We start from the raw sequence: 27,912 nt of genomic DNA, 5'->3' as shown, positions 1-27,912 counted from the left end.
GTCTGAATTTTGCTTGTTTCGACCTCAGGGCATCTTATCCCCGGCTCCACTAGGGTGGAAAACACATCAAATCTCCTTTACAGCTACAGCATCGTGTGTCCATCCGTTGCCCATGTAATCTGATGCTCTTGTTCCCTGCAACACCGAATCCAGCCCAAGTCTCAAGCACATCCTGCACAAGAGAACGAGAATTATTTGCTCAGAGAAGGCCTGAAAAAGACTCGTCGCTAAACACTGTTAAAAATTCCTTTTATCAACCAGTTCAATTAATGGCCGTAAAAATCCAACAAACCTTTTCCCGCAGAGACTGACTTTACTCCAAACCGTCGCAAACTCCAAGACACGAGACTTTTAAATCACAGTCAAGATCACTCTCATCTTGGTTTGAGCGGACAAATTTCCCAAAATCGCTCTAGGATATGTTTCCCTCTTATGCTGTGTCCCCGAGCGCGGGGACAACCAAAAATGATTTGAAAGCTTTTAGCATAGGCTTCCTCTCTGAGAAGAACCAAGCTCAATTTTCTTTACAACTCTAGACTGAAAACAAACACGATTGCACGAGTATAGAAGAGCCCATATCTCACCCTCGCTTGGTCACCATGGATGCTCCTTTACCCGGGTAGTCATGAATGATTACAAATTTGTGTTTGCCCTTCACTGACAGTGCTGCTTCAAAAAGTTGAGTAACCTTACCTGATCTGCACCTAAATTCTTGCTCATAAGACGTTTCTATTTGAGAACTTGTACTCTACTCCACGCCAGGATTCTAATCCGGCATTCTGATTTGATTATTATAACAGGAACATCACAGTCGCATTACGTTGAAGAGACGTGCCAAAATTGATGCAGAGGATTGAGTCTGTCTCCGGTTGTATAGATAAGAGAACGGCAATTTCCTCGAGATTATTCCATCAGTCACTGATGTCTAGGCTGCATAAGGTCCCAAGTCAAGCCAGCATGTCACTGTACATTACTTTTCAAACGTAGTAGGATCAAGTAGGAGGTCTTGACTATACCAATATCTTTACCTCTGTAGAGACAGAGAGAGAAATATGATAGAAGACTGAATTTTTAAATCTGTGATCGCGCAACAGTAGAGCTCTTACTGACTAGCACGGTCTGCGCAATTCTCATACTTCTAAAACACATACAGAACAAATAATAAGATCGTGCTTGGCCTAAGTCCATTTCCCAAGAAGTGATCATCGTTCGGCACCATGAATAGCTTTGACCCTGTGCAGGAACATCTCTGGGCAAGTTCATTCTAGACTAAATCAGGGCTCTAAGGTTTTGATATCAACAAAAGCCTTCGAGTTCCTGGATATGAAAGAGACAATTCAGCTACAGAAGTAGCTGTAGGGCTTATCTCCTGGAAAGACTGCTTACTCATGACGTATGGCCTTGTTCACGATATATGCTTACGATTTGGAATCCATGTAAATGCCTTGTCTATGACTGTATATGCTACTTAATAAGAGTAAAGTGAGCACATTAATAACTAAAACAATGCGTAGATAACCTCTGGACCAACATTGGCTTAAAATTCGTCATCTTTGATAATAGAAATGGGTTTTGCTTCAGACACGGAGGTCCCTAATTTAATCTCCTGAGTCTGTCCTCGTATATAATTAATTTTTCCTATTATCTACTAATCATATTTTTCTTTTTATTGTCTTTTATTTCCCTCCTATAATCTCCCAGAAGTTCTTGTTTCAGATGAATTCTGCTGCCTTCGCAAAGAGCTCAGCATGTTAAAACTTCAAGTCGAAAGATTTTCTTCTCACTCAAAAGGAGTCGTTTACTCTCTTTACCCTATCCCTCCAGAGGGTCGATAAGTATCAGGGGAAGTCAGCCTGATTCTATCGAGGATTTATCGAAAGTAGTACAACGAGTGATCCTGGCGGCTCGTTAATGTCCTATTCAATAACTAGAAATGCCACAGGAGTATATGATTATCCGGTGCATCACTGTACTGTTATCTTGAATTCTCCTTGTTGCTTTTGTTTTGGTCAATATGATTATTAATAATTCATAAAGCAAGAGATGTGATTTTGATTTTTTTTCTCTATCTCATTATGGCAAGAGGTCAAATTTTTATCAATAAGGTATGGTCAACATTACTAAAATATGGAGCAAACCCGTGTTCAATCTTCTAAGAACTCCCTGGACAACATATAACAGCAGCAGCAAAAAATACCTACGAAAGCAAAAGTTTCCTTCTTTTCACGCTCGAAGTTTATATGGGTTACTCTGCATCCCCAACTTGATACCAGAAAGAAACCTCAGATTCGAATCCCTTGGATAACTATCTTAGTCCGCGTAGAGTCCATCTCACCCGACCTTTTTGAGTCCAGTACAGAGATTAGGGCAAGAGGAAAGATGCTAAGGAGATACTCAGCATGTAAAAACTATTGACTACGGAGAAAACTCGGATAATGATGAATTTGAGCCAAGAAATTTGGCTACATTAGAGGTTGCAAATATGCGTGTCCATTTCTGCAGGTCTGAACATATTCCAGCGTTCTAAGGAAAGTTGATGATGAAACAATGCTTCCTCATTAGAGACAGCTAACACAAATCAAGGAATAAAAGTCGGCTACGGTGCTATCTTGGTTATATTTCAGGAGTAAAGTATGTCCGTCATGCGCAAACTCGATATTGATACTCGACAACAAACCCTTTTGCAAGGTGGAGTTTTAGGGATCATCTAAATTTTGGCATCCCTATCCTCGTCACCAATGGGTGCTCTGTTGTAAGGAGCTTTCAAGCGGACTATTCATGTATTGGTGAAGAGGCTCGGACTTGCCAAGGTAAAGTTTCACTCGCCGGCCCTTCCTCGATCGAACTCGTTTCCACGTTTGATTTGTGTCAAGCGGTAGCTCTGTTCTCTATTTTAGTCTCTGGGGATGTGAAAGATGACTGATAGGACATTAATAATATAGTTCCTTTTCCTCGATATGCGATCCATTCTACTGGAAGTGCGACAACAGACATCGATACATTGTTCCTTACCGCTATGGTTCTCCAGGGTGATATCCTGATAGAAGCAGAATATTTTACACATGCTCGTGCTTGGTAGTCTATGAGAATATTTCCGCGTCTGTCAAGGGTCTAGAGCTTAGCTGACTCATTATTTAATTCCTCGTGTGTTGAGATCTCCTAGACTACAACGATCAAAGTATGAAATTTATCAATGGAAGAGCCTTCAGTAATTCACAGTTGGTTCGGCAGGGTGAAATGAGCTCTGGAATCCTGCAAAGAGCGATTCGACAGGGAAGAATGTAAACTAGATAGAATCGTGCAGAATTTCTTCAGACCTACTTGATCTTTAACGTTAGTAAAGTTGAGACGCTGGATATGTAGATTCTTCCGTTACAGGCTGTTTTGATGTATCGAAATTGTTCCACGTGGCTTCTTTTCAAGTATGAGCTCCAAAAATTACCTGGAGCTTCTGGTGAGTGAGAACTTGACTCCCAGAGGCTAATTCCCAGTGGTTTGAACAAAGTTACTAAATATGAATGAAATGGTACACCCGCGTATATCATAGACAAAGTGAGCATTGCTATTGACCTCGGTAGGGAACTGTTAGATCGTAGATGTGATCACAAAAAAATATAGCATCCGGTCCATGATGGAAGCTTTCTCACCTCCCAAATGTTTGCCTCTTTGTCTACTTCAGGCTCAGCGGTCGCGTGATACCAGTATAGAAGAGAAGTTTTTCCCGGCTGCCACCTGCAGCTTTCCCCTCTTACTCTTTCCTCTGTGTTTGTCTTGCGTTTCTCGTAGATCACTAACGAGAATATTCCCCTCTCTTGCTTTTCTGTGCACGTAGACCATAAAGTGACAGATTTCGAAGCTTGAGACGCAAGGAGGCAGGGATGAGAGCGAAAAAGCTCGGATTGGAAGCTATCTGAGAGAAGAAGGAAGAGAGCGAAGAGGAAATCCCCGGGACAGGGAGAAATCCCCTTCTAGGCGCTTGATAGCTGCTGGACCCGGAGCGAATTTCCTGCAAAGGGGGTAGGTATACACTTCATTATTCCCATGACGTTGAAATATAGTCAAGGCGAAGAAAAGAATATAGATGAAGAAGATCAAATCTATTCAAGTTGATGGCGTTCGTGTAAAAGTGGTTCAGGCTACAAGAATCTTAATGTTTGAATGAAGCACAGAAATCAGGTGAAATTGAAAACCTGAGGATCGTCCTCCAGCCTTCTCTGAGGCATTTTTGAGGGCCATTCTCACCAGTCAACGAACTCAACAGAGGTTGCTCGAAGCTTTAGCATTTCGTGTACGAAGAGCTACTATACATGCGGGGAGGGGGCACATTCGATGTTTGTACACAGGCACAGATGGACTGTCGTCTAATTGTGATGAATAGAGAGCCCTTCAGCACGTTCTACTAGATCTCCGAAAGTGGACCTTAGAGATTGTCCTATCAACCTTTGTTCGGAGTATATCCTCGATGAACTCAACCAGAAAATATTGACTGAGGCCAGACCACCACACCTGCAGTCCCTTCAATTCACCAGGTCACCGAGGCACCCCCAATTCAACAAGTCACTCGATTCCCTCGCCACAACTAGCAGTTGTGTGACTTGGTTCTTACTTGGCATAATATTACTCGAATATTAAGGTTGTAGAGGACACATGATGCATGTATGCTGACCCACGACGTCTCCTCAGCTACAGGGCCTCCTATTTTAGGCAGGTGGAAAAAGAATGCTTAGTCTATTAAGTAACTCTGGTATGTCTTGATCAGAGCATCAGTAGAGAGCCACAGGCCCCCGGGGGCTGTGACATGGGCGATGTTCCATCACTGGACGCTCTAGAAAAGCAATCACTTGTTTCACAAAGATGAATCATGATATCTCTCTGGAAGTCTTGTCAGGTCTCCCGTGACTCAAATGCATTCAAGCTCTCTACCTGCAATAGACGAGAATGCTATAGCGGCAAGTTGGCATCAAGTCGATGTAATAGGAAGGTGCGCGGGGAGAGCAAACGGGCGTCCGCTGAACAGGTGTGAAAAGGGATTGCTGCAGACATCTACCGTGTAATGAGTTTCCCACGCTGCATTGATGTATACGGCGCATAGATCATGTCATGCGCAAGCTTTCGCTAGGAGGTTGAAGCAAAAGCGCCTATGATACTACGATCATGAACCCGGATCCGGGTTTGTCTTCGGCACGAACGTTTTACATTCCAGTCTGCATGACGAGTCAACGTTTGACTGCATCGCAACCTGTTCTTCACAATGATGGCGTTTGCGGTCGAAGAATTTTTCCAAAATCAAGATGAACTGTACCTCCCGACAATAGCAACCCGATCCAGGCTCAGCTGAAATGACGCTGACTTGTCTGACTTGATCAGGTCTCGGAGAATATAACCGACCACCACGATTGATCACCTCCACAGAGGTCTTTTTTCTCCAGTCAGATTCTTCTTTTCTGGAAATAGCTTGTTGGCAATTCTCGTGGCGCAAAGTCTTATCAGTAAGATTCCCAGGTAGCTGCGGGCTTGGCCGGCCCGCTGTCACCCGCATGACACTTATCTTCATCAACCTTTTTTTTGGAGGTCAATTGCTGGTCTAGCGAGGTTATTGACGGCGGAAATTCCAGGAAATTTCCAGAAGCTCCAAGGTGAAACTCTAACGGGCACGCTGCCACTGGTTGACGAGAAGAGGTGTCTTATTTGGGTGCTTCCCCTTCTCCCATCGCGACGAGTAAGTAGGTTGGGGGGTCCTGAACCCATGAGCTTTAAACTGCTTGCCTGTAGGGCGACAGGGCTCTTTGCATTAGTACCGGCGAGTGGATCTAGCCTTATCATCCCAATCATTTTGCCATGTCTGAGCTTTTGCTGAAATTACGTGATCTGATCGGAATCCATGGAGATATTGGCACTCGTTGCCTCCTGGAGGGGGAGTGAGAATCTCCGTGAATAGATTGGGATTGTCCGAGGCCTGTTCATGACCAAGGCCTGGACTTGTCGACCCAAAGCGAGGGCGGACTCTGTGATGATTTTGTGCATAAGCGCCTTCGGCGCAAAACTGGAAAAGTCTTAGCCATCTCCCGCCAGAGAGAAGGCGAGACAGAGGGCCATTCTCGCCATGATCTTCTCAACGGCCATACATCCTCCCGTCCTTGCGAGGCTCTTCTCGATCCCCGCGTATACTCATCAGGACATTTCCGTCTTGGCTAAACGTTCCGAGCCTTGTCTCCACCCTGCATCCTTCCAATGTGAGCTTCGCTTTGCTTTAGGCTCCCACTTGACTCCAATGGGCCCGTCCGGCCGTCCGAATCTTCGAGTCGAGAAAAACGCCCCAAGCACCGAGAAAGGCTTTTTTGTTCATACTCTCCTTGATTTGGTTTTGTTTTTTTTGGGGGGGGGGGGGGGGGGGGGGGACCGTGGGCACTTGGACACAGAGCCCAAGGACACACCGCAACCAGTCCGTCTTGCGATCCCTGGGCATTGCTTGATGTTTTGCATGTCAGCCGATCCACGCTTGGCGCTCCTCCGATCATTCCGATAAGACAAGCGCAATCCTATGTCTCTCATCGGGTGAGAATCCAAAAAGAGGGTCTCTAGACGCTGCAATCACGGAAGACATGTAACTAGCGCACACTCGCGCGATCCATCCCTCTAAATGGACGTTTCACCTCATTTCGGGAGAGCGGAGGGCGTTACTCTGTTTGCCACCCTTTGAGATGGAAAAGGATCCAAAAAAAAGAAAATAGGAAGAAACAAGAAGGGGAAAAAGAAACATATTGCTCATTCAGGATCGAGCGAGACTCAGTTCTCACGCTGGCTGCCACTGCTGTCTCCTGCGAGACGGTGCCCCTCTACCCCAGACTCAGGCGACGCCAAGAGTCTAATGAAAGCAAGAGGTGCAGGACAAGCCACCGAGCTGCCAACGGGATTTGACTGCATTTGCCATGGACGATGGACCAGGGGAAGGGACTGCTCCAGAGGACTGAGAGTCCTGCGACGATACACTGGCTCCTGACCGCCTCTTCCTATTCGTGCCTTCTAGGATCACCACCGACCGTAGACTAAGGCCCGATCTGGAAGGCAGTTAGCTGCGCGCAGAACATTTTCGATATTGCTCGTGGACTTGGTGGAGCCGACCGAGGTGATTGCACCGTTGAACCTCGGATGACAATTTTCGTTGGCGGCCTCAGAGCCACCGAACCACTCATCCTCGCCTGATTTCAGACAAACCTGGCTGGTCCAATCTGGATTTACGTTTTATCATGACAGTGATCTTTAGTCCCAGATCTTTTGGGGGGAGGGGGAGAGGGGGAATTGAGTTGGGTGGACTCCCCTTTTTTTTTTTTTTTTCTTCAATTGGAGCTTGCGCTGATCAAATGCAATCCAAGGGTCTCTCTGTCTGTCTGTCTCTCTCTCTCTCTCTCTCTTTCTTTCTTTCGTCCAATCATTTTACAGAACAGTTCTTCCGACACGGAGAAATTGGACTGGTGTGTCGCTTGAATTGGTCAACCATACCATCAAATCAAACGAAGGGTTCTCCGCAAAAATGAGAAGAGATTGAAGAAAGGAACGAAAGTCAAAAAAAAAGAGGAACCATGAGAAACAAGAACACGGCCACTACTCTTTACAGACATGCAGGATTCAGTTGTGGTTAGCACAGCCGCAAGGGAAGCCTTTTCCTGGTCGTCATTGATTCCTCGCTCTTATTTCCCAGGTGGGCGGAAATGACGCTCTTGGCTTGTTTACAGGATGGCCTACCAAACACCACCGACGGAATTGGCGTCTTGTTTGGATTCTCAAACCCAAAATTCATCGAGCAGTCCATGTCCATGCCGTCCGTCACCAAAGTCAAAAAATCGATCCGGTTGCTTCCAGCTGCTTCAGCACCCAGGAGGAAGAGATCGACCCCAGTGTCAACCTCCAGGATAAGGCGAACAGGGGCCCAAGCATTAACCGGTAGAGACCCGGCGTTAACCGAATCCAGAAACTTACAGAGTCGCATTGCTTCAAGAGGGGGTCCTCTTTCGCCCCCGGTCGAAACCCTCAATTCTGTCCCAGAATGGTGACTGGGCCGACCGAATTGGTTGGCCTTGCGAGAGCAATTAGCACATGCCAGCCAGAATATCCCGCGACCTTTTTCTTATTCTTTTCTTTTTCTTTTTCTTTTTCTTTTTCTTTTTTTTTTTTTCGGTCTCCTCAGAAGGAATTCTCTCCACTCAAGAGCAATTTACCCACAGTCTGACGGCCCACTTGATCATGCCTGATATGACCCCCCCCCCCAAAGCCAGTAGTATTCCCCTCTCTCATTCTCTTTTCTCCTCCCTCCCCACTTTGCATGGAAAGATGCACGAAGAGCAGAATGGTCAAAATCAGACCGATGAGGTGATTGCTTGGGAGCCTGTGAGGGGAACAATTTCCAATGCATCGAGGGAAAGGACGGGGAGAGGGATTGACAATCTACCATAACTGGCAAAGGGAACCGCCGTCAAAGATGTTGTTCCATTACATGTTCCTTTTACTCCATGTGGAAAGGTGGTCAAGTGGCCAGGGACCAGTCCACCGTTCAGATAACGATCCCAAGCCTCAAAAAGGATAAATATTCATAATATGAACCGCATCGATTTGCACTCGACCTGAAAGAGGCTGAGGATCCGCGATAAGGTCTCGGTCTCTCGGAGGAGGTCAAACCCGCACGAGAAAGTGATTTGCACGGGAGCATCCCCGAGCTTGGTTAGCGACAGAATCCCAGAAGACAAATATAGTGAATATACACTTGGGCCCAACCGCACGGGACGCTAGACAGCTCAGTCAGGGAGGCGTGTGAGGAAGGACGGGGGCCTAGTCTGGACACATTCGGAGCTAGCCTTCATCGGATATCCTCCTAATCTCACCCAAACCTCGGTGCGCATCACTCAGCAGGCTTCGTCCATCTTTGGGACTGGGGGAAAATGGGGTCAAATGCATCGACTCACGGGTACTTTTCTCAGCCCATCATTGAACTTTCCCCCTCAATCTCCATCTCTCTGTTCTCTTGATTCCCTTTTCCCCTCCCTTCAGAAAACCTGTCCAGACGGCTCACGTCGGGATCAGGAAGAGCCAATGTGCTTCACTCACCCCCTCTCTGATTACGTTTGGGCAATGAACTGTCAAAGTCCAGCAAAGGTCCGAATGACCTCTTAGCTTTCTAGAAGCCGTGGCGAACTTCAACATTGGTGGATGCTCTCACGGTTTACCCCAGGTCCGCCACGAAGTGGATACGTACCTGCGCACTCTGGCGGACCTTCGATATCGTCAATCCACGGGGCCGTGTCGCAATTGGTTCTGGACATTCAGTCTGCTATCTCTTTAAAAAGCATCGACTATCTCCACTGCAATCAAACCCTAGAATTTAATGATCTTCATGGCCATGAAACTGGGCTTAGAAGGGTCCAGCCGTTGATGTGCTTCCATCCACAACCTCCCTTCCCCCTTCCCCGTTCTACTCTCTCATCTTTCTTCCCATCGACCACTTCCAGATATTGAACCCCCTTGAACTTGACGGCCCGTATCTCTCAATCGGTTGCGCTTTCTTTCTCTCTTTCTTTCTTCTTTCGCTTCTTCTTCATTACCCTTCTCTCGGGTTCGGTCTTGAGAAGAGTTAGATCTTCCGCCTCCATTGACACACCCATTCCCGGACCTTCTCGCTGCAATTGGCCTTCATTCTCGTCCATTTAATGAATCACATATAACTCCTGCCACGACCATTTTCATGATAAGTAGCAATGACGCGAACCGAGCAATCGACCACCACGACGTCGTGGGAAACCAAGAGCCTCGCGCCCATGGACGATAGCCAGCGAATGGACTCGATCGGCCAGGAATCTCGTCCGAGGGGCCGAATTCGCCGGTCGATGACTGCATGCAATACTTGCCGTAAACTAAAGACAAGATGTGATCTGGACCCGCGGGGACATGCTTGTCGTCGGTGTCTCTCTTTGAGGTTCGTGAGATGGCTCGTATGATATCCATTTCAGTCCCTTTGCCCCTTCTCCCTTCCTCTGGACAGCCTTTTGTTTGGCTATCTTTGAGGTTTTTCTGTGTCATCAGATCCACTTCCCACTGCGAAGCTCAAGGGAGGCGCCGTATCTGACCAGGGGACCCATGTACTTGCACATCGACCCACAAGTAGACAGACACATGAACGCAGTGTTGAAATTTTTTCTTCTTCCAAGAAAAGAAAACTAATGGATCTGTGCTTTTCTTGGCAGACTTGATTGCGAACTCCCGGAGACACAAGATCGATTCCAGGACAGTGCCTCGACATGGTCGGACGCCAACACTGCAATTCCTTCCATCGAGGAGCGGCTCGTGTCTCTGGAACGAGGCATGGGAGAGATGATTCATTTGATGCGCCAGATGGTGAACCAACACCACCAGTTGCGGGAAGTCCACCGTCTCTCGGTGCTCGCAGTGTGGATGATGTCACATCTAATGATGGCTGGTCTGCCTCCTCATTCACCCTCAAGCCGATGCAATTCATGCGTGATCTTCAGACCGAGTGCTTCCGGGACCAAACTGTCGACAGAGGCGGACCTGATGGGGGATGTGGTCTCCCAGGGAATCATTGATGCCAAGTTATCACTCAAACTGATTGATTTGTGAGTTCCGTCGTCCCCTGTACTTTCGACCCTACTGGGCGGAATCAAAAAGAAAAAGCAAGAAAAAAAAAAGGTCGACACTGATCCGCTGTATAGATTCATCGAGTACTTTAGTCCATGGGTCTCAATTGACCTTTCATCCAGCATACAGAGGACAGACACCCTCTTGTTCAACACTGCCTGTCTTCTAGCCTCACGATACTTGCCAGGAATGCCTGCCAACACAATACATGAGATCTCCATGCAAGTACAGCACGGAGTGACCAAAATTCTATGGAGACGATCACACTTGACCACTGATCTACTTCAATCACTGGCCTTGCTGTGTCTCTACCCTACCTCAGGCCACAAGGAAGGCTTTATGGATGGGTGGCTGTTGAGCGGAATCTCAATAAATCATGCTTTGACGGCATTCAATTTCCTCGGTAGTGTTCCCACGAAGAGCATCTTGACTGACGAGGTATTGACACAAATGCGTCTTTGGAACACATTTTGCCTCACACACCTGCAGTATGTTTCTCTTCCCCCTTTTCTCCAGACAAATTGGCGTTTACTTTTCGGGACTCCTTTTGACTGACGATTCAATCAAGTGCCGCTCTTGGATACGGTCGATCCGTCAATGTGCAGCAACATCACCTGGACCAATGCACGCGCATCCTGGATAATCCAAGGGCCACGCCCGAAGACGGACGGATTGTGGCGGAAATCAAGCTATACCGAATAGCCCTACGAATCCAACATAACATCCAACGGCTTCGATACACCGAAGGTGAATTTGAGGAGATTGAACGCTGGAAAATGGAGTGGGCTCATCTCATCGGTATGAAAAATCTTGACTGATCAGTGCAGATGCAACTTTTGGCGCTGATTTTTTTTTTCTCTTTTCCTTTTTTTTTGGGATTTATAGCCAACGATGGTCCCTCAACTCTCGAACTCAGCATCTGGTTCTGCCAATTGATTCTCTACCGCACGGCGTCTCGTCTCCAACCCGACTCGGACAGAATCGTGGCCGAGATCTGCAACAATGCCCGTCTGATCATCTCTCGTTCACTCCGGACTCGCTTCTCCGCTGCACCGGGACTCATCGACAACGTCTACTACATTTTGGGATACGCCGCCCTCACCCTCTGCGACTATACCCCATCGGACCCGCTGATCGACCAGGTTCGCGGGTTTTTGCTTCACTTGGCGCCTAGCAGTGATCACCTGGCATACCGAATCGCCTGCATCGTCAGCGAAGTACAACGCAGGTACTCCGAAGCCGCCAGCGTCGGTCAGGCTTCCCCAAGCTCCGACGTGATGAAGCCCCCCTTGTTTGTGGTACCGGGGTCACGATCCGGCAGCATGGACATGGGAGGTCTGATGCCTGCATCCGGAATGGACCCACTGGTCGAAGGGTACGGATGCTTTGAACAATTGATTCCGAATAACTACGTTTCCACACAAACATCCTTCTCGGCGCCTGCTATGTTTCAACATCATTCAGCGCCGGTGACCGGCGGTGCAATGCCCATGGGCTTGGTGCCACGGGCATTGCACGATCTTTGAGATGATTCAAGGAGGAAAACAAAAAAGAATTAAAAAAAGAGAACATAGTTTCCTTTCTGATGCGAGGGCGGAAAGGATGCACCAAACGGATCTTGTGGTGGCTTAGGTTTTGGGGGGGGGGGGGATTTTATATTTAATCACGAGCTGGCAAAGCAAAAGGGTATGACTAGGAAATGCATTATGATTCTTTGGTATTGAACTATCATTGTGAATTTTCTCTCTCTATTCCCCTCCTCCCCCTCCCATTATACAGCACGTAGGGAATTGGAAAGATTCAACTCGGTAAGAAGAAGAAACCATTAAGCAATGATGCGTTCCTGATCTTCACACGTACGCAAATGCCTACAAACATATCCGTCAAGGATATTTCATTAGTTCATCTAGTAAAGAGATGCAGTGCCCACAGTTAACAACTAACTACGAGCAAAAACCCAAGGTTTTCACACGCATCTCTCATGTTACAGTGAACTATTTGAACCATTTCTCAACAACGTACCTTGCAGGTTCCAAAAAAAAACACAAGACAAAACTTCCAGATAACTTGGCTCGACTTGAGTCGATTACATATAAACCCAACTTACTAAGTGGCAAAGAATTTCTACCGACAGGATGCAACACTGAAACATTAAGTGACAAGTATCCCAGGCTTAAGAGTCACGAGTCCAGCTTGAAAGCTCGGCAGCCAAGTTGAGCTGGAGACGTGGTCACAACCACCACGATCGTCATCACTAGCTAGAAAAGGCCGGAGAGAACCTTTGCATCTAGCAGATATCTTTCCACGACTATCTAGCGGGACGTCATGCCAAAAACTGATGATACATTGTCATATCATATACTAAACAGTATACACAGTAAACAAAGGAGACCGATATACCTCGCCAGCAACCTTGGTGGAAAACAAAAGATTAAACAAATCACCTCACAGACAACTTAAACCAGAACCCAGAAAGCTCAAACAGAAAGAGCCATCAACAACCAAACGCTGCAAAGTCAGAAAATCACCCCTCTCCATCCCTTCACCCCTCCCACCCTTCTCCGAGCTATTCAACAGGATATCGGAGAGATTTCGGCGAATATGAACACTCGTCAATGTAACCTAACCTACTACAAAGACCAAATGAATCGGGGGGAACTTGCCTTCCTTGGTAGGAAGACCATTGATCGCTGCAGCTTTGACCGAGAATGGCGGGCTTGAGATTCATTGATATCAGGACACTGGGGTGACTCTCCGTCCTGATACTGGTGACTTTATTCTGTCCCCGGACTGATTTTGAGTACGTGCGCATTGAAACCCGGTGATGAATTAAATCTGGACACTGAGTTGGATGACATGGAAGTCTCTAAGGTTGTTTTTCGAGTTCTTGAAAATATGTAAGAAAACTTTCATTCGTCGGATTCATCATCTTGCTGCTCCTAAATATATGTTCTTTTCGTTTTCTTTGTCTATTTCCTTTTTTTGAAAAGAAAAGACCGCCGGTTCAAGATGTCAAATCTCTCGCTCCCCCACCCTCTCCACTTGCTTACATTAACCATGTCATGAATTGTCTCCTCTTTTCAATACTGCAATTGAAGAGGACACACAAGGAAAAAAGAACACAAAAACCAAAAGAAAAGAAAAAAAAAAGCTACCACTTCATGACCCAGCTGCTAGCAAAGGCACCCTTGGTGGTCAACTTCTCTAGTCCAGTAACGGACAGGACATTAGAAGTAGAGTTATAGTGAACAGACGAAGCAGGGATAGCTATATCGTTGAGCGTCACCGCATGAGGCTTGTGGGTCACACCCAAGATGTCAACCTTGGCAAGGGGGTTCTTCTCGCGCCAGTTACCGCAGGGTTCCGCATGGAGACTGGACTTGGTAGCCTTGAAGGTGACCGTGAGGGTTGCGTTGGGCTGGAGACTCTCACCGTCGTCGAGGTAGAGCTCACCGGTGGCCTCGCCCTTCTCACCGAGAGCCGTGAGCAGAGTCCAGGGGTGTTGCGGGCATCGCGGGTGGTCAGAGCAGGCTCCTGCATGGGCAAGATCGAGTTACCGCGGACAAAGACGGGGATGTGACCTAGTGGAGCGGGGATGGTGGTGTTGACGTAGGGCTGGGCCTCGACGGTGGTCTGAGTGTACCAGTCGTACCAAACCTCGCCGTGCTTGACGCCGGGGAAGACACCCTTGACGGAATCCGCCTGGGGAGCCAGCACAGGAACCACCATGAGAGAGGGTCCCAGAAGGAACTGAGTGTCGACCGCCGCCAGAGTAGGGTCATTGGGGAACTCCCAGGCCAGGGCACGCATGACGGTGGATCCAGTGGTGTGCGCCTGCTGGAACAAAGTGTACATGTACGGCAGAAGGGCGTAACGAATCTTCATGGCAGCCTTGGAGGCCTCGGTGACGGAAGCCCACTGATATGGCTCCTGGCTGATCGCAGAGAGCACATTGTGATTGCGGTAGAAGGGGAAGAAGGCGGACAACTGCATCCAGCGGCTGCAAAGCTCCTCGTCGGTGTTGCCGTTGAAGCCGCAGGTGTCGACACCGAACATGGGGATACCGAAGAGAGAGAACTGGAGTGCCTGGGGGATGGAGAAGAACATGTAGGCCCACTTGGAGGCATTGTCACCGCCCCAGTGACCAGCCCATTTACCGGTTCCGGCAAAGGTGGAGCGGCCGATGATGAATGGACGCTTGCTGGGGAAGACCTTGAGAAGACCCTCGTAGGTGGCACGGAGGATCGAGTGGCCAAAGAGGTTGTGAACATCGTACTCTTGCACACCATCGTGGTGAGTCGCGTTAGGGGAGACGGCATGCACGGCGAGATCGTGGCCGGTCTGTGCGTGATTGATCACATAGGGAGGATGATTGACGTTGCGCGCCCGGGGTCGGGGTGGTGTGCAAGTACGGCGTAGTCGTGGCGGATGCAGTGCCGGCCGAACTAGCAGCCGCAGAGGCCTGGCTGGCCGCTCCGGCAGAGGCAGAGGCAGCCTCGGTGGCGTTGGTGATGTTGAAGCCTCGGGGTAGTCGAAGAGGACGTTTCCAGGCTCGCCGGGCAGAGAGAAGGGAGGGTGAACGGGATTCTGGCTGAGCTTGCCAGTACCACAGCTGCCGACCAGAAAAGAGGAAACTTCGCTCATGTCAATCCAGATACCGTCAAAGGCAACCTTGCCGTGCCACTCGACCAGCTCGTTGGACCAAAACTCGGTAGAGTTGGGCTGTGCCAGTCGGGAAAGACAGTGTAACCGGGCCAGACGGCACCGATGTAGGTGCTACCGTCGGGGTTCTTCAGGAAGACATCCATCTCCGCACCGCGTGTATAGGTGTCGTAACTTGATATCAAGTTAGCCGCCAGTCGGAAATGAGAGAAAATGGGGGGGGGGGGGGGGGGAGGGAGGAGGGGGGAAAACGGCTTTTGCGTGATGCCACCAAAGGCAAATAGGCAGGAAGACACTTACGCATCAGAAGAGTTGTCCGGGTTGGGGATATAGAGAGCCGAGTCCACGATAGGAATGTAGTGAATGCCGCTCTTGTGCAGCTTGTCCAGAAGCTCGGCACCCTCGTCGTAAGCGAAGCGCTCTGGGTCATTCTCAAAGTCCCGATAACCCTTCATGTAGTCAATGTCGTTCCTGTCCACAACGCATCAGCAAATTGGCCCATCAACAGGGAAGAGTATCTTCTCTCCTCGACGTACCAGATATTCTCCAGAGGAATCTCAAACTTTTGAAAGTTGGCAACGACCTCGGCCACCTGAGACCAGTTGGAATAGCCCCAGCGGCACTGGTGATAACCAAAGGTAAAGTACTGCTGCATGGCGGGCAGGCCAATGGTGCTCAGCTGGTAGTCCTTGGTCACCTCTCGCTGGGTCGGTCCGGCGTAGAAGGTCAAGTCAATGCTTCCGCCCAGAGTGCGCCAGGTGAGCTTCTCATCGCCGAGAAGGACCTCCTGGCCGTGGGCATTGCGCAGGAAGACGCCATGAGAGTATGAAGCGTAGTTCTTGTGGGCTTTGGCCTGGTCGCTGGAGATCAGAGTGTGGTGACCGTGACCGTTGACCTCGTAGTAGCGAGTGTCCAAGTAGAAGGCGTGCGATCCGTAGGTGTTTCTGCGAGGAAGAGAGAGAGAGGCGCAAAGTCAGCACTCGGAAGAATCTCTGTGCACCATGGTTCCATCCCAATTGCACTTACTGGTCGATCGGATCACCCGTATCAGCGGCATAGAGAGTCAGAGTAGCATTCTTCAGCAGACGCAATTGCTGAATGTGCTCACCCAGACCATACAAGTTGTAGTCCTGGGGCAACCCGGTGACAAACTCAATGAACTGATTCTCGTACACCAGCGTTGAGCCCGTCGTATCGAATAGGACATCTCCGGTGGCCTTGCGGGCCACCTTGAAGCCAAAGGACGGTTCATTGGTCCAGGTCACATCGAGCTGGCTATCCTTGGCGCTGGCATCCTTCTCGGCCTTGGGACGCGGAACCACGTCCTCGGAGAGCTGATACCACGACGCGTTGGTGGCATCGACGTAGGAGGGCGTGATCTGGATGTTCACGCGCGAGGCCGACTGATACTCCAACGTAAAGTCAAGCGTTTCCACATCGTCACCGTAGGCGTTGCAAGCCTTACCAGCCAACTTCAATGTCGCCGTCAACCCTCGCGTCGAGGTCTTGACGTCCGTGGCGCGATAACCCGGACACGCGGACTGAGCATTGATCGCGTTGGGGTCATCAATGTTGGCTAACAAGTTCTCACCATTATCGACACTGGCGGGCAGGGTGGTTTGAACATACGCCGACGTGGATATCTGCGTCGCCCCGTACACCGCGGGCAACAGCCATGAGCTGGCCAACACACGCGAAAGACCAACCATTGCGATCACACGAATCGTGGATGGGCCGTAGTTTTCTCACGTCTGCTAGGCTCTTTTTTTCCCCTTTCCGTCCGGCGTCCTAGGTCCCTCTTCTTATAGAATTGGATGGGGTCGACCACGATCGTGTCGATCGGTCGCGGATACACCACGATGATGTTACACCTTGGTTCATTTCCATTTTTACAGTCCCCAGCGCAAACTATCATCAGACCTGGTTCCGCTTCGTGGGGGTTTGCAACTACCAGACGGGGAAACCCCCCTCAGAAAAAGAAAGAAACCACCGCATTTCCTACCAGAACGGTGGTCCAGAATCTCCGTTGAATCCCCGTTCATAGCGGAGTCGCAATGAGCATTCCCACGCCATCGAGACCAACATTCCAAGGGCCACCGGATACGTTTGCGGGGATCAGAGCAGTCGCCGTCCAAGCTTAGCAGGCTTGGCGCAAACCCTCGTCACTAGGGTCCAGAGAGTCTCCCCGTTCGTGTGTTTGTGTACACACTAGTGTAGTAGTGCACCCTCCCTACTCACTACAGTATTCAGCAAGTCAGTACTGCAGAAGGGAACCAGTTGCCACAGCAGCATTGCGGGGGGTTTGAAGAGATCGTCATTGTGTGTACAACTGCACCGTGCGCGGCGTCCGAGCGGAGCATCCGGTCGAGAGAGCCAGGGACCAGGCCAGGGTCTTGGTGGCTGCTTGCACCCGTGCGTCGTGCCAGGATTAGTCACTCTCGTTCCTGCCTTCCAGTAGGCTCCTGCCTCTTCATGGACCGTTCTGACTGGAGTCCGGCTGGAGAGTCCCCACAAGAGAGGGCAGACAGACAGCGGGAGAGCGAGGGGAAAGCAGAAGACTGGGGGAAGTGTTGTCCTCTGGGCCAAGTTGATCGGGTGAAGGAGCCGTTAGGCAACGCCGTCCAACGGGCCTGGCACGGCCTGGCACGGCCTGGCACAGCGGGGAGGGAGGGGAGGGGTCAAGTTGATCGGTCATCGGCGAGACGATGCGAGCCGAGTTGATTGGGAAGGGGGACGGACCAGGATGGACTGTCGATAGATTCAATCCCCTCTACCCTCCTCGTTCGTCAAGCCGAACGTGGGACCCACGGGAGATTCATCAACTGCATCGAAGAGCGAGCTGGGGACTCCATCCCGAATGCCACCTTTCGGGTCGGGAGGTGCAGATGCGATGGGATTGGTCGATAGTCCGATAATTGACCGAGGCGGCAGGGCCGCAGGGCCGCTGGTGGAGTTGCTGATTCATATTCGACCGAGCAACCACGGGAAATGCGTCAAGGACTCGTCTAGTCGGTGGATGATGATGAGGAGTCCATACGAGGTGACGATGGTGGTCCTTCACCGTACGGGAGGCGGTGGAATCAGTCACCGTTTAAAGGAGACCATCTGCCCCGGTCGGAATCAAATATAAGACACTCTTATTTTCAGACAATCTCCATCCGCCACCCGGAGGGCGTTTCGGTCAGAGTCTGGGATGGAAGTGTTCAAGAACCCCGGCGAGCGTAGTGAATAGTGAATGGAATTGCGGACTGCCCCATTCCTGTTCACTCGGCGTTGTCTGGCACTCTGACTCTCGCCCCGACATGGCGCTGTGGTAGTCGTCGTGGAAATTGTCGGACCATCCTGCGGTACCACCTTCCCTCGGGGACGGAGGCAATCATATGAGAATTTCTCCAATTTGTCTGGGGTCAAATCTCCGTGAGTCAAAGGCAGTCATAGTCATGGTGTAGGGCAAGTCCACGCAATGTGAACACTGGTTAGTGTTGAATACAAGCTAGGCCATAGGTCATCGGCGGAAGGACCGAGTAGTGTATATCGTGCACGACGTAGTGTTGGCAGCAATGGAACGCCCATCCATGGAAGTGAGAATGATATCAGAGACCCAAGGATCTCGTCCTAAACGCTCACGGCGCAGATTCGGTAGCGATGCAGGGGCTCGACCAGTGGGGGATGGACCGTGGAGACCTGTCGAGTGTCGAGTGTGTCGACTGGAGAATATGCCCTTGACGGTGTATAGACTGTATACTAGAAATATACAAAGATCCATTTACAGTGAACAGCCGACAAAACATGGTTGCAGTAGTCAACTTTGTGATGCGGCCATATCCATTCAAGGTTGATCCGCACGGCAGGCAATCCAGGCGGAGCTGATCAAATTAGACCAACGCCATCATCAAACCCTCCAAAGGAGGGGGAAAAGCAATAGTAATATCCTTGTCTTCTGACTCGCCATTACTCTCGCGTAAGCATCTCCAAGGCGGCCACCCCAATCCGCCCATACTCCCACACTTCCACTTTTCCAGCATGACAGGAGTGGTGCAGACCACTCCAGGTGGACAGGAACGCCTCGGCCTGGGCTCGGTCCAGCGATACCTTCTCGGTGAGTGTTTTCAAATTAGCGGACACCCACCAGCGCAGGCGACCAAGGCCGGCGGCTGCCGAGGGGAGAGTTTCCACCGAGTGGACCAACCAGTCTCAGCCGAGGAAAAACAATCTGGGGAACAGCATGCGGCTTGTCTTCACACTGGGTCACATCGCTGGGGGAATGCGGGAAGAGGGTGAGCCGCCTGTGTTGTTTCCAAGAGTTTCCGGGGGGTGTACTGCCTTTTCAGAGTTCATTCGTCATCGGGTCGGTGCTGTGTGTAGACTTGTAAGGAATCGGCATGTGCATCGATGTAGCAGTGGCCTAGTTCTCATTCATCTCCCTCCCTCTGTGTGTGTGAGTGTGGCGGGGAGGGGGGGAGGGACAATTGAATGAAACGGGTTGAGTCCATCGCTGGTATCTAGAGGGAATCCGGTTTTATCGGAACCTTGGGAGATGGGGAATTAGCAATTCTGACAAAAGTCGGCAGCCCTCGACTCTCGCGTCCACAAGCTCTGACGAGCGGAGACGGCGAGGGAGATCATTTCCTGTTCGTGAAAGTGGTTGTCAACTGGTCCCTCTTCGGACGAGAAAGAGATGTCATCATCCCTCGACTACCATGACTTTTAGGTCCAAATTCACAAATGCGATCCAACCTAGAGGCCCACTTCCGCTTCGATGTGATTTGCTGCGTATTCTGTCTTTGTCCTCGTTGATGGATTTGACATGCACTTGTAGCCGAGCTCTTCGTACTGGGAGTAGACAATGCTCGTAGAGGGCCCATCGCCTCCCCCCCCCCAAAACGAACTCGAGAGATGACCCTCGCGTGGATCAAAACCACTTCGGGTCGACCCTCTCAGGTCGATGATGAGGTCAAACAGGTCGCCCTGTTCGCCAGCACTCCCGGCCATCCGAGCTGATGCTAAGAATGTCCATGCCCATGCACAGTGCGCTGTGTGTGCATGGCGTGGACTCTCGTGCACCAGTCTCCCCATCCTTCGGCTTCCCGACGCAGATGTGATCGCATCGGCATCTTCCACCCATTTAGAAAATGGAACTCTCTGGAGCTTCTAGCGGATCAACGACGACCCGTGCTGATTGGATTCTGACACCCTTCCGGACTAGCGTGGGGCGTAACCAGCCACCTCGTGTATCCAATCATGGTGATGATTCCATGCATTCTATCCAGTCTTCCATGGACTTATCCGTTGAAGACTGCGGAGACGCAGGCTTGTTCGGGTCTAGCGTCGCATGCCGACTGCAGTCTGCGGCTGTATAACTTGGTAGTCTGACCGTCTGACAGTCTTGCGCGACGCCTGTCCTGCAGGTCTCGACTCTCTCTATCTGTCTCCTTCTCTCTCATCGCTGAGGGACTGGACCGTGGGTACTCTGGAAGGGATCATCGGAGAGGAGCTCGGGAGGAGGTTAGTGTGGCACTGTGGTGCCATTTTGCTTCTCCACCGCCCCCAGAGAAGCATCCAGGTTTCTTGCACCACCACCATCCAAGTTCAGGCCAGTAGATGCACAACTGACATGCGATGAGGACAAAATCGCGCAGGTCTTTCCTCCCTCCCCCCCTCCTCTCCCCCTTTCTCGTCCCCACTCCCCGCATTCAACGATCGCGACCCCTGTTGCTGTCTTTGTCCTAGGCGTTTTTTCCATTCTCGCACGTGCTTTCTCCAGATGGTGGTGGTGCTGCTCGATCGTGAGCTTCTACGCATCTACCCAACGCCAACTTTGCCAGTAGCGTACTTCCACCACTATCCGTTAGCACACACACATACACACACAGGTGAGAAGAGAGAGACAGAGGGAGAGAAAAAAGAGGTACCCAAAGAGGAAAGATCTCCCCTGTGTGGCTTTGCGATACAAGCTGATCCGTGCCACTGTCCGCCAAGGGACTCGACGGCCTTTACACTGACCAAAGCCTCCAACAACACCGTAAGCTTTATTTTGCCTTGGGGGAGCGTACGATGATAGCTGGTCGCCCGTGAGCTCTTCCATCACATCGCAGCCATCGCACACACCTCCGTCGTACCTCCTCCTGCAGCGTAGCCGACCCAAACCCCACACTGCCCTGAACCGGTCCCCCGGCTTTTTGCTATGCCCGGTTCGGATGTTGGGCCTAGTCAGGGATAAGCCGATGGAGGTCTTACGTCGTGCCAAGGGGGATCAGAGGTGAGCAATGATTGACAAGAGGGATCTGCTGGCGCCCTTTCGCTTAGATGACCGGGGGGTTAGTGAGAAAGTTGGACGCAATCGAGAGGGGAGGGGGCGGTTGTGTAGTGTATTGTGGGTGGCTTGCTGCATCCGGGAATGATTCGGGTCTAGTCCTGGAACGATGCGAGAGTTCTGGAAAGATCTGACTTGGCCAGGGCATCGATCATTGGATCTCGCCCGCTGCAGAGCACTATATTTCTCTCTCAAAGGGGGATAGGAGGAGAAGAGAGAAGGAGACAGAGAGGGGTCAGGGGGGGGGGTCAGGGGGGAAGAGGGGGAGATTTGAGTTCACTCGAGAATAGAATTCTTGTCGGTAATCAGTCAGGATGAGCATACTTGATCGCAGAGAGGCTGATCAAGGAGTATAGCTCCAAACGTCAGGCGCACACGTCTGGGTCAGGCTTCCATCGTTCTATCCGCAGATCAGTCGCCATTAGCCTTCAGAAAGTAGAAAAAAGGAAATACAAAATAAGCACCAACGATCATCCCGATGCTGGAGATGGTTGAAAGTGTGCGAGAGCGGCCACCGCAGAGGAGGATGAAGACGGTGTGCACCAGCGGTGCGGGATGGAAGGACTGTCGAAGGTTCCACGCCGTGCCACACTAGAAGGGGAGCCTCGAGCACATGTGAGGACGCTTTCTCCATCGAGACTAGCGAAAAGAGGAGAAGAGACGCAAGAGAAACAAGAGCACTAGAATCAGAATGGCGCCACTATTCACAATTGACCTCGAACGGCTTGACCAGCTAGCTCTCTCTCTCTCTCTCTCTCTCTTTTTCTCTCGCAAGACTGGGAATCGTGCAGGGGCCTTTTGCGGGGCGACTTCTTTTGGCGTGGCCCCGCGCTTCCCCAGATGAACCAGTCGTGTTTTTTTTCCATTTTCATTTTCTCTTTTTGGGAGGGGGGATTTCTTTTGGTGTTTGAGTTTGACTCTTTGGGCGTTGGCTGATTTTATTTCTTTTTTTTTCGGGTTTCCTTTTTCTCTCGCATGCTCTCTTTTTGTGCTTTCAGCAGGCCAAGTGTGAAAGTGAGAGACAGAGTGAGTTTCAACGTCTCGTATATATCAACTCCCTCGACGGTCCGCCTCATCCTTGCCTCAGTGATTGCAGATAAATGCGACACTTGGTGTATCTTGCGAAAGCGCTTCTCTGCATTTCTCCTCTGCTGTCCTGTCTTGTGCTTCCTCCCGGACTCGGCTGGTGACTTTCTCTCCTTCCCTGAACGACTCCCTCCCGGCGTTCCATCTATTCCTCGCTTTCTCAATCTCTCGATTTCTCGCTCTCTCTCCCTCTTTCACTTTCACTCCCGCTGAGAACATCAGTGTCGTGGACACCATGGATATGGCTGCGCCGTCCAAGCCATCCTTCAAACAAGCCTGTGATAATTGCCGGCGACGCAAGATCAAATGTTCCCGGGAATTACCATGTGATAAATGCCAGCGACTGCTCTTGTCGTGTTCTTATAGCGATGTGCTGCGTCGAAAGGGTCCCAAATTCCGAACTTTGTACCCTCTGGCTCCGATACATCCACTGTCCGCACGCAACGACACCTCCCAGGAGCAACTGTACACCGACCAGGACAGTTACCCAGAGGGTTCGTACGGACTCAGCTCGCCGGCATCACCGGCATTCGTGATCCCCGACGCCGCACAGTATGTGCCTCCGGACCTGTCGGATACGCTCTCTCAACTCCCGCCGCCAGAGCTGGTCTCGTCGCCGGACTCGACGGATTCCATGAACGAGTCCATTCGGGGCCCGAGTGGGCAGATGCTTCCCCGTCCACGCCGTCTCTCGCCTCAGATCCTCCTGGCCCATGTGAATGTCTACCTGAAATATCTCTTTCCGATCATGCCAGTGGTCCGTGGCGATCAACTGCGGCGGGATAGTCAGCAACCGGAGCTGCTGTCGCCCTCCAGATATGCCTTCTTGGCCTCGCTGTGCGCCGCCACTCACATCCAGCTGAAACTGGACGGCGATACGCCGGTGCCCGAACCGGCCCGTCTTCAGAGTCTGGACGATGGCCAGTCACTGTTCTCGGGCGAGAAGCTTCTGTCCGAGGCGCTGCGGGCCCGACGAGATTGTGACATCGTGGAGGAGGTGAGTGTCGAGAGCCTCCTCACCTCCTTTTTCCTCTTCGCCTCCTACGGCAATTTGGACAAACAGAGTCATGCGTGGTACTATCTCTGTGAAGCCATCTCCATGACCTTCTCCCTGGGTCTGCACCGCGAATCGACCTACGCCGAGCTCAGTGTCGAAGATGCCGAGGAACGACGACGAGTCTTTTGGCTGCTCTTCATCACAGAAAGGTGAGTTGATTCGCTCACCCCCTCCCTCCCCTCCACGCATCACCTCCACCCGCGGGCCCCCAAAACTAATCGTCAATAGAGGCTATGCACTCCAACAAGCCAAGCCAGTCATGCTACGCAGTTCCATTCACAAACCTCAAGTCCTCTGCTCCGAAGATCCCATTCTCGCCTACGGGTTCATTAACTTGATCGGTATCTTTGAGAAACTCACCTCTAATCTCTACGACTGGCTCTCCGCAGGGGGAGCCGACGGCCTGCTGGAGCGACCTCCCCCACGTCCAGCATTCAATCCAGCCTATGCAAGCCGGTCTCGCTGGACGGGGTGATGGAAATCCAACAAGTCGACATCCTCATCACCCAACAATGGCTGCAGGCCATGATGTGGAAACTGTCCATGAGCCATGCCACCCAGCCAGGGAACCACGACGACAGGGTCCTTCCCTTTCACTTGCCCGTGATGGTCGGCAAGGCCGTCATGGGGGTCATCGGGTCTGCATCCCAGGGGGCAGTGGACGCTCACGGCATCGGAATGGTAAGATTCCATCTCTCTCTGTCTTGCTTTGTTTTTTTTTTGATTCTTCAACATCACTAGCTCTCTTTTCCATCTCACTGTCTCATCCCACTTCACCCGACGGCCCCCCCCCCCCCCCCCCGTGCCAAGTTAACCAACGTATCCCATTCAGGAGCAAAAACTCTTCGATATGGGGTTATCCGTGGCCGATGTCACTCAGTCCCTTGGCGCCAAAGGAGTCCACCGCCTCGCCGAATCCACCGTCGACCCCCGCGAACTCCTCTGGGGCATCTTGCAAACGCTCTCGCAAATCCGGGGTTCCCCATCATATCTCTTCCCCACCCTCCTCGAACGCTGCAAGTCCGTCCTGGGACTCGACTGCACCATCACCATCGGCAACTTTCTCCCAACTTTGGGCTCCCACGTGCCCCATCCAACTGGGGTTCCATGGGCAGGCGAGCACGGCTGGGATCTCCTTGCCGCCTGTCGAGACGTACATGGCGCCCACGAGATTCACATGGAAGGCGAGCATCACGAGCGCATTCAGCGACACCTCCCTGGAATTGGGGTGGGATCACAGCTTGGATTTTAAACCCCCTATTTCACCACTCGCCCATCCCCGACCCACCCCCTTACTCCCATATTCCTTTCGATTTAAAGCCTGCGTAACTACCATGTCCCGCTTTCGGCGTGATGATTCCCCCCATTTCTATTGTTTTTCTTCGAGGGGGACACTGTTTCGTCTACCTGTCTGTCCTGTTATACATGCGATACGGGATTTGTTCATGATGCTTCTGATTGATGATACCACTCTGACTCTGGCGTTGATGCGTTTGTTTTTCTTCCTTTTTGTTCTTGTCCTTTTCTTTGGAATAGATGGATATGATTTTCTGCCTGTATATACACGGTGATAAACCCTGCATGGATAGTTGCGAGATTTGGAAAATTATGCAACATGATTGAGAGCCACACACACATTAATGATTCTTCTGAATATTCAGCAATTTACAAAAATATCTCCATAGACATGGGTTGATTTGAATGATGCGTGTCTGCTAGATCATTCAGCTCTGGGTAGCTGATCTCTCTAAGTAGGTAGCGTTGAGGTACGGAGTGCATGATTGTACGGTTAACCTCGATAGGCTAGTGCACAGTCAAGTACTTCTTAAACTGACGGTGATTCTCATATCCGCGTCGAAGAGAAAGAGGGCTGACCTCGTTGCTGGAGCAAGCTCTACTGACTTCGATTCGATATCCGTTTACATTGTCGAACTGTCAATGGATCCTAGAGACCTTTTGTATTTCCTGCCTCCCAAGTTGCAATCGAGAGAGAACCGAGGTTTGCAGTACTCAAGCTAGGACTGGATGATCGTCACTCGAAGTCCGTCTAGTCCGCAGTACCTGTGGAGTATCAGGCTAAAAATGCAGACAGATGCTTGCTCTTTCAAGAGAGGGAGTGATAGTATGTCAAAATTATCCTTCTTATTGCCAGACTCCTCGTCATTTAAATATTCCTTAATCGTGTCTGGTCTGATAAACAGTGAATTTGAACCGACAGTTTATCGTTGAAAGAAACCGGCTACATCGCGATGGAGACTAAGTCAGCATAGATCGAAAGAGTCCGGCACAAGTTTGGTACATGCGGGCTTGGCGTGTTTGTCTCGGAGGTCACGAATGTCGAGAGCTTCAACTTTCCTCGTGCCGCGATCATCCTTTGGAGTTGCCAGTCAAGTGCGATAACAAAGATGAACGGTCCAGTCAGACACTAAGAAACATACATGTCAGTCTCATTCAAACACTGCCTGACACCAGTCTCTGCCGAAGCATTGCTCAATCGGGTCATTCAGCTCGCAACGACGCACTTTTTCCTGCGCAATCGAGAGCTTTAACCCGGCCGTCCAAGTTCTCGCACGCCGAACCTTTGTCTTGTTTGACCCAAAAAAATCCCCCCTACAAATATCATGTCGTCTGGACTCTCTTTTCGGGGTATCAAAATTGCCTCGGTCGCAATTGCGAGGCCAGCAACATGCCAATACACTCTTCCACGCCTCTCCTCGTCCCTTCCCTCCCGTAACCGCAACCACTCTACATCCTCCGTCTCTGCCGATGAATTGTCCCATTTCTCGGCCCTCGCCAGCTCCTGGTGGGATCCTATGGGCCCATCACGGATTCTGCACTTGATGAATCCTCTCCGCCACGAGTTCATCGCAGCCTGCCTCGCCGAAAGCCCTCCACCCACCACCAGCGCAAGCGGCACAGATCCATCTCGCGCCGCTAATCTGCATTATATGGATATCGGCTGCGGTGGAGGCATCTTTGCCGAATCACTAGCGCGCACTATTCCTCTTGATCCTTCTGCACCAGCGCCGACGGCGACTCGCGCTGCATCCATGACTGCAATTGACCCGTCGACCATGCTCATCCAAGTGGCGCGCGAGCATGCCCGGCTCGATCCCACCGTCGAGGCGCACCTGCGTAGCGGCAAATTCAAGTATCTCAACACAACGCTGGAAGACGTACTCGCCTCAACACCTCCTTCTTCCGTATCCAGTATCGAATCCACACCATCCTCACCACCGTCATCATCATCATCAACAACAACAACATCAACCGAAACCGCCACCGTCTCTCCTCCTCACCACCCCCAATTCGACATGGTCACCCTCTTCGAAGTCATCGAACATATCGACCCTACCACCACCACCCCACAAGCCTTCCTGTCCAACTGTCTCCGCGCCCTCAAACCCGGCGGCTGGCTCATCGGGTCCACCATCTCCCGCACCTTCCCTTCCTGGCTCCTCAACCAGGTCATCGCTGAAGCCCCCTGGCCCATTGGTGTCGTTCCGCGTGGCACCCACGAATGGAGTAAATTTGTGAACCCGCCCGAATTGCAAGCCTGGGCACAGGAAGGCTTGATGCGCGCTGCAGATTCCAGCACGTCACGGGGTGGCGCAGCAGCTCTGGAAGGCATGCGATGGAAGTGTATGGGGACGATTTATGTCCCGGGACTTGGGTGGAAGATGGTGCCCGGGTCGGAGAGTTGGGGGAATTACTTTTGGGCAGTGAAAAAGGGTGTTTGATTTGGGAATTTCTCATTTTTTTTTGTAGAGTAGACTTTGTTCTGTATGATTCATCATAGTGACACTTGATATTCTGTATACATATGGTATTGGCCTTTTTTTTTTGCGGGGAGAACGAACCTCGATTGTTGGAATAGGAAACACGTCATAATTAGCTCCTGAGGAATTTACACTTCTAGTCGAATGACCTTTGACAACACTCGTCATCCTGTAGTAATGAATGTCTGTGATGATTCGGTAGGCGGAAGTCTTACTGTCGCCTCAAAGCTCAAGCAGCCCCCCGTCACTAGGGGGGAGGTTATACTACGTAGTCACACAGGTATTATTATAGGATGAATCTACTCGACGACTCGTCCAAGCCGAATACCTCACGCATGGAAGAACTGCCTTGGATCAATTAGATCGATCAC

At 50.8% G+C, this 27,912-nt stretch overlaps 6 protein-coding genes across 6 annotated transcripts; 4 read left to right on the top strand and 2 right to left on the bottom strand.

Annotated features, from left to right (window-relative positions):
• Positions 1 to 7,029: 7,029 nt before the first annotated feature.
• Positions 7,030 to 7,987, bottom strand: POX_f08101 (uncharacterized protein; the record flags this gene model as incomplete). The annotated part of the gene is made up of 2 exons (XM_050116884.1): positions 7,030 to 7,229; positions 7,744 to 7,987. The coding sequence occupies 2 exons, from the start codon at positions 7,985 to 7,987 to the stop codon at positions 7,030 to 7,032; spliced, it is 444 nt and encodes a 147-aa protein (XP_049967023.1).
• Positions 7,988 to 9,201: 1,214 nt separating this feature from the next.
• Positions 9,202 to 9,507, top strand: POX_f08100 (uncharacterized protein; the record flags this gene model as incomplete). The annotated part of the gene is made up of 1 exon (XM_050116883.1): positions 9,202 to 9,507. The coding sequence occupies one exon, from the start codon at positions 9,202 to 9,204 to the stop codon at positions 9,505 to 9,507; it is 306 nt and encodes a 101-aa protein (XP_049967022.1).
• A 239-nt stretch (positions 9,508 to 9,746) lies between these two features.
• Positions 9,747 to 12,170, top strand: POX_f08099 (Transcriptional activator of proteases prtT; the record flags this gene model as incomplete). Its single annotated transcript, XM_050116882.1, has 5 exons — positions 9,747 to 9,964; positions 10,233 to 10,622; positions 10,719 to 11,132; positions 11,213 to 11,442; positions 11,530 to 12,170. The coding sequence occupies 5 exons, from the start codon at positions 9,747 to 9,749 to the stop codon at positions 12,168 to 12,170; spliced, it is 1,893 nt and encodes a 630-aa protein (XP_049967021.1).
• A 1,625-nt stretch (positions 12,171 to 13,795) lies between these two features.
• On the bottom strand, positions 13,796 to 17,015 carry POX_f08098 (Alpha-glucosidase; the record flags this gene model as incomplete). Its single annotated transcript, XM_050116881.1, has 6 exons — positions 13,796 to 14,178; positions 14,226 to 15,366; positions 15,405 to 15,480; positions 15,607 to 15,777; positions 15,843 to 16,250; positions 16,333 to 17,015. The coding sequence occupies 6 exons, from the start codon at positions 17,013 to 17,015 to the stop codon at positions 13,796 to 13,798; spliced, it is 2,862 nt and encodes a 953-aa protein (XP_049967020.1).
• Positions 17,016 to 22,940: 5,925 nt separating this feature from the next.
• POX_f08097 (uncharacterized protein) lies at positions 22,941 to 25,014 on the top strand (the record flags this gene model as incomplete). Its single annotated transcript, XM_050116880.1, has 4 exons — positions 22,941 to 23,911; positions 23,991 to 24,086; positions 24,152 to 24,443; positions 24,595 to 25,014. 4 exons carry the CDS (start codon positions 22,941 to 22,943, stop codon positions 25,012 to 25,014), a joined length of 1,779 nt encoding a protein of 592 aa, XP_049967019.1.
• Positions 25,015 to 26,383: 1,369 nt separating this feature from the next.
• On the top strand, positions 26,384 to 27,502 carry POX_f08096 (uncharacterized protein; the record flags this gene model as incomplete). Its single annotated transcript, XM_050116879.1, has 1 exon — positions 26,384 to 27,502. One exon carries the CDS (start codon positions 26,384 to 26,386, stop codon positions 27,500 to 27,502), a length of 1,119 nt encoding a protein of 372 aa, XP_049967018.1.
• Positions 27,503 to 27,912: the final 410 nt, after the last annotated feature.

This window comes from Penicillium oxalicum, chromosome VI, assembly GCF_001723175.1.
Source record: "Penicillium oxalicum strain HP7-1 chromosome VI, whole genome shotgun sequence".
Taxonomy (NCBI): Eukaryota; Fungi; Ascomycota; class Eurotiomycetes; order Eurotiales; family Aspergillaceae; genus Penicillium; species Penicillium oxalicum.
The sequence above is the reverse complement of the archived record's forward strand: the minus strand, read 5'-3'. Positions and strand labels throughout refer to the sequence as shown.